The sequence below is a fragment of the Cervus canadensis genome, chromosome X (genome assembly GCF_019320065.1).
Source record: "Cervus canadensis isolate Bull #8, Minnesota chromosome X, ASM1932006v1, whole genome shotgun sequence".
Classification (NCBI taxonomy): Eukaryota; Metazoa; Chordata; class Mammalia; order Artiodactyla; family Cervidae; genus Cervus; species Cervus canadensis.
Window position 1 is genome coordinate 30,416,859 of NC_057419.1, and position 10,104 is coordinate 30,426,962.

Below are 10,104 nucleotides of genomic sequence, written 5' to 3' on the forward strand. Positions count from 1 at the left end.
CTCTTGTTGACCATGATGGCTACTCCATTTCTTCTAAGGGATTCCTGCCCACAGTAGTAGATATAATGGTCATCTGAGTTAAATTCACCCATTCCAGACCATTTTAGTTCTCTGATTCCTAGAATGTCGACATTCACTCTTGCCATCTCCTGTTTGACCACTTCCAACCTTGATTCGTGGACCTAACATTCCAGGTTCCTATGCAATAGTGCTCTTTACAGCATCAGACCTTGCTTCTATCACCAGTCCCATCCACAACTGGGTGTTGTTTTTGCTTTGGCTCCATCCCTTCATTCTTTCTGGAGTTATTTCTCCACTGATCTCCAGTAGCATATTGGACACCTACCGACCTGGGGAGTTCCTCTTTCAGTATCCTATCATTTTGCCTTCTCATACTGTTCATGGGGGTTCTCAAGGCAAGAACACTAAAGTGGTTTGCCATTCCCTTCTCCAGTGGACCACATTCTGTCAGACCTGTCCACCATGACCCAACCGTCTTGGGTGGCCCCACATGGCATGGCTTAGTTTCATTGAGTTAGACACGACTGTGGTCCTGTGATCAGATTGGCTAGTTTTCTGTGATTATGGTTTTAGTGTTTCTGCCCTCTGATGCCCTCTCGCAACACCTACTGTCTTACTTGGGTTTCTCTTACCTTGGAAGTGGGGTATCTCTTCACGGCTGCTCCAACAAAGCACAGCTGCTGCTCCTTACCTTGGACGAGGGGTATCTTCTCACGGGCTGCCTCTCCTGACCTTGAACGTGGAGTAGCTCCTCTCAGCCCTCCTGCGCCCCATAGCAGCCGCTCCTTAGAGGTGGGGTCGCTCCTCTCAGCCACCACCCCTGCTCTTGGGCGTGTGGTAGCTCTTCTCAGCTGCCTCCCCTGCCCTCGGATGTGGGGAAGCTCCTCTCGGCCACTGCCCCTGACCTTGGTCATGGGGAAGCTCCTCTTGGCTGCCGCTTCTGGCTGCGATGGACCATGTGGAAGCGCACCGGCTGCGACGGACCATGCAGAAGCGTGGCCATGAAGAGCTACCCCTTGCCCAAGGTCAGGGGTAGCGACCGAGAGCACCCACAAGACTTCACTCCACAGCAGATACCAATTGCAAACCCAAGCTGCTACCTGTGCTCTGAGTGAGAGGCTGCAAATTGGAGGTTCTAACAACCTCACCAACTCAAGATGCCAAGCATAAGGCCAAGTTATTAACTCTACTTCTAACCAACTGTAAATCAGAAATTCCCATGACCTCCCCCCCTTGGGTTTAATTAATTTTCTAGAGCAGCTCACAGAACCTAGGAAACTCATATAGTCACTAGATTACTAGTTAATGAAAAAAGGATATAACTCAGGAACAGCCAGATGGAAGAGACACAGAAAGTCAAGGTATGGGAAAGGGGCACAGAGTTTCCATGCCCTTTCCAAGCATGCCACTCTTCCCAAATCTCTATGTGTTCACCAACCCAGAAACCCTCTCTCCAAACCCTCTTCTTTGGGGTTTTTATAGAGGCTTCATTACATTGGCATGATTGATTAAAGTCATTGGCCAATTAATTGTTGATTGAACTTGTTGACCTAAACAAATAGGCTGCCAGATATTTCTCCATCAAACATGGGTTTCTTTGGGATCAGCAGAGAATTGCAATTTGGGGTCTGCAACCATAGCAAGCCATGTGCAATTTCTTGCATGGCTAGGGAAGAACACGCTTATAGAGAAGGAAAGGAAGCTGGGAGGGCTATAGTAACAAAAAAAAAAAATTAAAGAGAGTCCCTGGCTTTTCATTGACTTGAATCCTTGCCAGGAAAGAAGTCTTTCTTGTTAAACTTGGTTATTGTGTCAGAGTGTGAGAGCTCCCCCTTCTGGTCTCCTGACTGTTTAATTGAAGTTTCTGTTTATTAATTTCTTACAAACTCAATCTCCAGTTTCTCTTCCCTCACAGGAGATCAGGAGGTAGAACTGATAGTTCCAACCCTCGTATGCCTGGTTCTGCTGGCAACCAACTCCCATCCTTAGTTGTGGTCCACAAGTCACCTCGTTAATATAACCAAGATACATCTCTGACTCATCATTTAGGAATTCCAAGAATTTTAGGAGTTCTGTGCCAGAAACTGGGAATAAGACCAATTATGCAGTTGACCCTTAAACCACCATGGATTAGGGGTAACCACCCTCTGCACAGTTGAAAATCTTAGTATAACTTATAGTTGGCCCTCCATATCTGCTGTTCTGCATCCAGGGATTCAACCTACCAGTGATGGTGTAGTACTGTAGTATTTTCTATTGAAAAAACAAATCCACCTATAAGTGGGCCTGCATTGTTCAACCCCATGTTGTTCAAGGGTTAACTGTATATTCCTTATTATAGATCATAATATCACACCCCTCTTTTTCCAGTTTATCTTTTAATGAGCTCTTCTGATGTTTGCCTGAAGGTTATGACTGCCCAGCCACTGAAGGAATATTCGACTATGCAGCAGCTGTAGGAGGGGCTACAATCACAGCTGCCCAGTGCCTAATTGATGGAATGTGCAAAGTAGCAATCAACTGGTCTGGAGGGTGGCATCATGCAAAGAAGTAAGATAATGACCTTTCTGCTTTCTACCTCTTTCCTTGAATCAGCTTTTCATTTATGTAAACTCTTATGTTTATTGTATTGGCATTTATTGAGAGATGTGTGTGTGTGTATGTGTGGCACTTAGCTAAGGTATTCTGAAGAGATACAAGTAAAATAAAAAGATGACATAATATAGTGGAAGGTGTACTATTGAAAGTCAGGATACCTGGCCTTTATGCCTAGTTTCTCTACAAACTTGGCTGACTGACTTGGATAGATTAGTCTCTTTCAGTCTTAGTGTCTTCATCAGGAAAATGGGAAGAACAAAGGATATAAATCTATTTATCTAGACAATCCCTAAATTCCTTCTAAGCTTTCTAGAAATGGCCCTATCTCCAAGGAACTCTAAAAACATTAATAAAACTAGAATAATTAGGGAGCAACATCAATTTTGGTACCAGTTGAATATGTGTATGAGCTGTATTCAGTAATAAGGAGCAATTAATCGTGGAAGTCTTGGAAGAGGTGAATTATAGAGCTAGTTCTAGAAAGGAACAGCAAGCAGATTTTTGAATAGGTTAAGAGTGGACGAGAATATATTTAAAACAAATGGCTGAAGAATCAAAAAGGAGATTTATGCTGCTATCTCTAAGCAAAGTGGCAGCTGGAACTAGATTTTTTTCTAAGGAGAAAGGGCTTATGAAACAACTATTGGGTGCTACTTGGAGTTACAGGAAAGGTCCTTTTGGAATTTAACATTTCAAACAGTTGTACTCTGTGTCTAACAAGGACTTCTGAGTATTATTTAGCATTGTGCTGGCAACTATCACTATGGTAGGGGGATGAAGCTAGAGATGGACGGACTAGAGCTGGAGCTGGGTGTGAGGTGGGCCGTACCCTCTTCTCAGTGGCTATCATTGCCCCATTGGGAGTGTAATCTGATTCCAAGTTCCCGGACCAGAAGCCCTGAGGTTCAGGCCTGAGCTGAATTTGTTTCCTTTAGGTGTGTGCTTTTCCCTCCCCCAACACCAAGAACCTTGCCCCAGAGGGGATAGTGCTGAAGTGAAGTGGGGCTCTTACATGCTCTTAGTTCATGTTAGCTACAGACAGAACTATGATCTGTCTCCTATGCACTGCCTATTTTTGCAGGCATCCACAATTGTTTCTCTTGCTCTGCTTAGTTACAGTCTGCTTAGTCTTAGTTAGAGTCTCTGCTTAGTTACAAAGGGGTGCAAGTCCCCTTTGTCCTTCATAGTCGATCACTGCCACCAGTCTCTGCCTCCCCTGCCTTGTTGTGGAGCAACACTACAGTGCAGGTGAGGACGTTATGGACTCTCAGCATGTATTAGTGCATGAGCTGCAGTGGAGCAGCCGCCATCAGAGCTGCTTGAATAAGTGTCGACAATGGCAATTGCCACCTCAGGTTCCTACCTGGGACAAGGTCACCTTTCCTTGAGTTTTCTCCTCAGTTGAGTGTTTTGCTTGATCACGGCAGCCCTAGATCCAGTGCTGCCTGTGATATGGAGTACATGGGGCTGGAGTGTTCACTCAGCTCAGGCTGGAGAATGTGCTGAGGTGGTTGTAGGAAACCCAGTAGCCCCTAGAGCAGCACTCTCTCTGCCCTCTCCACCCTGCCTCAGGTGCAAGCCAGCACACATGCTCCTCATGAGTGGAGTCCAGTTTTCCCACAGCCCTACCATTAGTACCAGCAGTCATCCAACCAGTTAAAGGAACTCACTTCCCCTGTGTAGGACCTCAGGACTGGGGTACCCAGGCTGGGCTCTTATTGCTCACTCCCCAATGCAGGTCTCCGGAGGGAAGGGAGACACACGCAGAGAGAAGGGAGGGAGAAGGAGAAGAAGGAGAAAGGGGAAGAAGGAAGAAGGAAAAGAGGAAGAGGAGAAAAGAAAGGAAGGAAGAAAAATAACAGCAAAAAACCTCTCATTGGCTCTGTTCTGAGGCACTCCCACAATGCTTGGCCAGGTCACATAAAGCTCTATCTTAACTTTCACTTTCTGCTTGTGCTGAGCCTATACATCAGCCAGAGGTAAAAGCTTATGGTATTCTAAGGACTTTTCTAAGCATGCATTCTGCCCTTGACATGCAATGACTTTCTAAATTCCCCAGTAAACTTGAATGCTTTTGAATGCCCTAATTTCTTCTGTTCCCAGCTTTGCGCCTCTGACTTTTAGCACTTTATCAAATGCCTCTGCCATAATCTGTTGCCCCAGGTGGCTGTGGATACCCTGAGCTAGTTATGAATAAGGTATATCTGTCCTGCAGGTAGCCCACATACAGACCAGAACAAATAGAATTCTTTGAGAATAAGTCTGCTCTTCTCCCTTTGGAGACAAGTATAAGAGTCCCATACTGAAAATGTGGGCTGCAGTCTTCAAGACTGCTACTGAGCCAGGGAGGGACACAAGGCAAGGACAGCTAGAAATGCCACAAAGGTTTCCTACCACTTTTAAGTTGTCTTTTTATTGTTTCAGCATTTGCTTGCCTTGTGTAAACTTTGACTGTTTTAAATACCTCTAACAAAGTTGATTCTCACACTTTTGCTTGATTTTTTTTAATCTTTCTTCAGAGGGATTGGCCATTGGAAGTATCTATTTCAGCATTTTCGATAATGTTACTCATGCCAACTAATTTTTTATAAAGGTGCAAGATAAATTGAATGTAGAAAGCATAGTCTTTTCACAAATGGTATCGCAACATTTGACTATTTGTATGAAAAAAAAAAACAGAGCCTGAACCTAAATATTGCACCGCATTCAAAATGTAACTCATAATAGATCATGGATCAGAATGTAAAATATATATATAAGAAGAAAATGTAAGGGAAAATCATCATGACCTGAAGTTATGTAAAGAATTCTTAGAAATAACACAAAAAGGCTAATCTGTAAGAAACACGAGGAAAATTTCATTACATTGGATTTCATGAAATTATGCTCCTTTGCTCTAAGAAAGACTCTGTTAAAAGAATGAAAAGGCAGCTTTAGAATAGGGGGGACAATATCTGTAAATTAAACTATATACAGAATATACTAAGAATACTCAAAACTCCACTATATGAAAACAAATTTCTCATTTTAAAAAATGCATAAAGGGCATGTACAAGTACTTCACTAAAGAAGATATGAGCACAAGAAAAGATGTTCAACATCATTAGCTATTAGGAAAATACAAATTAAAACTACAACGATATATAATGTTTTTTCTTTTCTTTTTCTTATCTCTCTTGGTTATTGGAGTCCGCTTTTACCCTTCAGGGTTTATTATTATTATTATTATTCTTTGTTATTGTTCTGCCTTTGTTTTCTTTTCTTTCTCTCTCTCTTTTTTTCTTTTTCCACACCCCACGGCTTGTGGGATACTGGTTCATGGGCTAGCGATCAGGCCTGAGCCCCTGAGGCAGGCGTGCTGAGTCCAAACTGCTGGAACAACAGAGAACATCAGGTTCCAGGGAATATTAATTGGAGTGAGGTATCCCAGAGATCCACATCTCAACACCAAGATCTGATTCCATTCAACTGCCTGCAAACCTCACTGCTGGAAGCCTCAGATCAAATAACTAGTGAGACAGGAACATAGTCTCATCCATTAAAAAAAAAATGAAATGACTAAAAAAAAATTTTTACAGATGAAGGAACAGGTGAAAAAAAACAAAACTGCAAGACCAAATAAATAAAGAGGAAATAAGCAGTCTATCTGAAAAAGAATTTAGAGTAATGATAGAAAAAAAGTTTCAAAATATCAAAAACAGGATGGAAAAAAATACAAGAAACATTTAACAAAGACTTAGAAGAAATAAAGAATAAGCAAATGGTGATTAACAAAGCAATCACTGAAATTAAAAATACTCTAGAAGGAATTGATAGTAGAATAACTGAGGCCGAAGAATGAAAAACTGATCTGGAAGATTGTTATTGTTGTTCAGTTGTTCAGTCATGTCTGACTCTTCGCGTCTCCACGGGCTGCAGCACGCCAGGCTTCCTTGTCCTTCACCATCTCCCAGAGTTTGCTCAAACTCATGTCGATTGAGTCAGTGATGCCATCCCACCTTTTCATCCTCTGTCCTCCCCTTCTCCTCCTGCCTTCAATCTTTCCCAGAATCAGGGTCTTTGTCAATGAGTGGGCTCTTCACATCAGGTGGCCAAAGTATTGGAGCTTCAGTTTCAGCATCAGTCCTTCCAATGAAGGGTTGATTTCCTTTAGGATTGACTGGTTTGATCTACTTGTTTTTCAAGGGACTGTAAAGAATCTTCTCCAGCACCATGGTTCAAAGTCATCATTTTTTTGGCTCTCAGCTTTTTTTTAATCATCCAGCTCTCACAACTGTACATGACTACTGGGAAAACCATAGCTTTGACTATATGGACATTTGTCGGCAAAGTGCTATCTCTGCTTTTTAATATGCTGTCTAGGTTTGTCATTGCTTTTCTTCCAAGAAGCAAGATGGTTATTTTGAGGCACTAGCCTGCCATCTTCTCAGTCAGCTGGCTCCTGAATAAAGTCCCTTCCTGATCCCAACATCTCGTCTTGGATTCATTGACTTACCTTGCAGCGAGCAGGAAGGAAGCAGTGCTCAGGAAGCACTTTGATTCAAGATGGTGGAATAGAAGGATGTGCACCCATTTCTCCTATGAGAACACCGAAATTGCAACTAGCTGTTGAACAACCATCAGCCAGAGAATGTTGGGACCCACCAAAAAAAAAAAAAAAAGATACCCCACAACCAAGGGCAGAGGAGAAACCATAACAAGACTGTAGGAGGGGTGCAATCACATTTAAAACCAAACTTCATACCTGCCAGAGACTCTTGGAGGGAAAAATAACAACAACAACAAAAAACCTTGTGCACACCAGGACCGAGGGACAGCAGCAGTGACTGAGCCAGACCTGCCTTTGAGTGCTTGAGGGTCTCCTGCAGAGGCATGAGTCATCAGTGGCCTACTGCAGAGACAGAGGCTCTGGCAACAGCAGTCCTGGGAGGTGCAACATGTAGCATAAGTCTTCTTGAAGGAGGAGGTCGCCATTTGCTCCACTATAGAACCACCAGACAGGTGACTCACAAACTGGAGAACGATTATACCAAAGAAGTTCTCACACTGCTGCAAAAGTTCTCGGCCCCACAACAGACTTCTCAACCTGGGGATCTGGCAAAGGGACTGAGTATCCCCAGGAAATCTGACTTTGAAAGGAAGCAGAATTTGGTTACATAGCTTCCACAGGACTGGGAAACAGAGACTCTTGGTGGGCACAAGCAAAAGCTGGTGTGCACCAGGACCCAGGAGAAAGGAGCAGTGACCCCACAAGAGACTGAGCCAGACTTGCCTCTCTGTTCTTGAGTGTCTCTGGCAGAGGCCTGGGTTGACAGAGGCCTGCCACGGGATTAGGGGCACTGACTAAAACAGTCCTGGGAGGCCCGGTGTGCTGGCATAAGTCCTTTTGAAGGAGGTTGCCATTACCACCATTACCTCTGCCATACTACAGGGAGGGAACACAGCCCCACTCATCAACAGAAATTTGGATTAAAGACTTACTGAGCATGGCCTTGCCCAGCAGAACAAGACCCAGTCTTCCCCATAGCCAGTTCTTCCCATCAGGAAGCTTGCATAAGCCTCTTATCTTCATCCATCAGAGGGCAGACAGAATGAAAACCACAGTCACAGAAAACTAACCAAACTGATCACATGGACCACAACCTAACTCAATGAAACTATGAGCCATGCCATGTAGAGATGGAAGACAGAGTGATAGAAATAACACCAAGGAGCAGAATAAAGAAAAAAGAAAAAAAGAAAAGAACTGAGGACAGTCTCAGAGACCTCTGGGACAATAGTAAATGCACCAACATTTCAATTATAGGGGTCCCAGAAGAAGAAGAAAGAGCATGAGAAAATAGTTGAGGAGATTATAGTCAAAAACTTCCCTAACATGGGAAAGGAAATAACCACCCAAGTCCAGGAAGCACAGAGAGTCCCATACAGGATAAACTGAAAGAGAAATCCACCCAGACACATATTAATCAAAGTAACAAAAATTAAACACAAAGAAAAAGTATCAAAAGCAGCAAGTGAAAAGCAAAAAATAACATAAGGTAATCTCCATAAGGCTAACAGCTGATTTTTCAGCAGAAACTCTGCAAGCCAGAAGGGAGTGGCAGAATATATTTAAAGCAATGAAAGGGAAAAACCTACAACCAAGATTACTCTACCCAGCAAGGATCTCATTCAGATTTGATGGTGAAATCAAAAGCTGTATAGACAAACAAAAGCTAAACGAATTTCACACCACCAAACAAGCCTTACAATAAATGCTTAAGTAACTTCTCTGGCAGTAAACACAAGAAAAGAAACAAACCTACAAAAGCAAACCCTAAATGATTAAGAAAATGGCAATAGGGACGTGCATATCAATAACTACCTTAAATGTAAATGGATTAAATGCCCCAACCTAAAAACAGAGACTGGCTGAATGAATACAGAAACAAGATCCATGAATATGCTGCCCACAGGAGACCCACTTCAGACCTAAGGACACCTACAGACTGAAAGTCAGGGGATGGAAAAAGATAATCACATGCAAATGGGAATAAAAAGAAAGCAAGGGTAGTAATACTCATATCAGAGAAAACAGACTTTAAAATAAAAACTGTTACAAGAGATGAGGCAGGACACTACATAATGATCAAGGGATCAATCCAAAAAGAAGATATAACAATTAAAAATATTTATGCACCCAACAAAGGAGCATCTCAATACATAAGGCAAATGTTAACAACCATAAAAGGGAAAATTGACAGTAACACAATAATAGTAGGGAACTTTAACACCCCACTTGCACCACTGGACAGAGGTTTGAGCAAGCTCCGGGAGTTGGTGATGGACAGGGAAGCCTGGTGTCCTTCAGTCCATGGGGTTGCAAAAGAGTTGGACACAGCTGAGCAACTGAACTGATATGCCAATAAAATGGACAACCTGGGAGAAATGGGCAAGTTTTTAGAAAGGTATAACCTTCCAAAACTGAACAAGGAAGAAATAGGGATCATAAACAGACCAATCACAAGCTCCAAAATGAAACTGTGATTAAAAAAATCTTCCAACAGTAATTTTCACAGAACTAGAACAAATAATTTCACAATTTGTATGGAAATACAAAAAACCTCGAATAGCCAAAGTAATCTTGAGAAAGAAGAATGGAACTGGAGGAATCAACCTGCCTAACTTCAGAATATACTACAAAGCCACAGTCATCAAGACAGTATGGTACTGGCACAAAGACAGAAATATAGATCAATGGAACAGAATAGAAAGCCCAGAGATAAATCCATGTACTTATGGACACCTTATCTTTGACAAAGGAGGCAAGGATATACAATGGAAAAAAGACAACCTCTTTAACAAGTGGTGCTGGGAAAGCTGGTCAACCACTTGTAAAAGAATGAAACTAGAACACTTTCTAACACCATACACAAAAATAAACTCAAAATGGATTAAAGATCTAAATGTAAGACCAGAAACTATAAAACTCCTAGAGGAGAACAT

The 10,104-nt window shown here is 42.4% G+C and overlaps 1 protein-coding gene across 1 annotated transcript in view; it reads left to right on the forward strand.

Annotated features, from left to right (window-relative positions):
- The window catches only part of LOC122435473 (histone deacetylase 8-like), a 26,028-nt gene extending 22,871 nt beyond the window's left edge, over window positions 1-3,157 (forward strand). The window contains exon 4 of the mRNA XM_043459677.1: window positions 2,430-3,157. Coding sequence (XP_043315612.1) covers window positions 2,430-2,575 — 146 coding nt within the window. The 3' untranslated portion in view covers window positions 2,576-3,157. The remainder of the gene's footprint in view (window positions 1-2,429) is intronic.
- The last annotated feature ends 6,947 nt before the right edge of the window (window positions 3,158-10,104 follow it).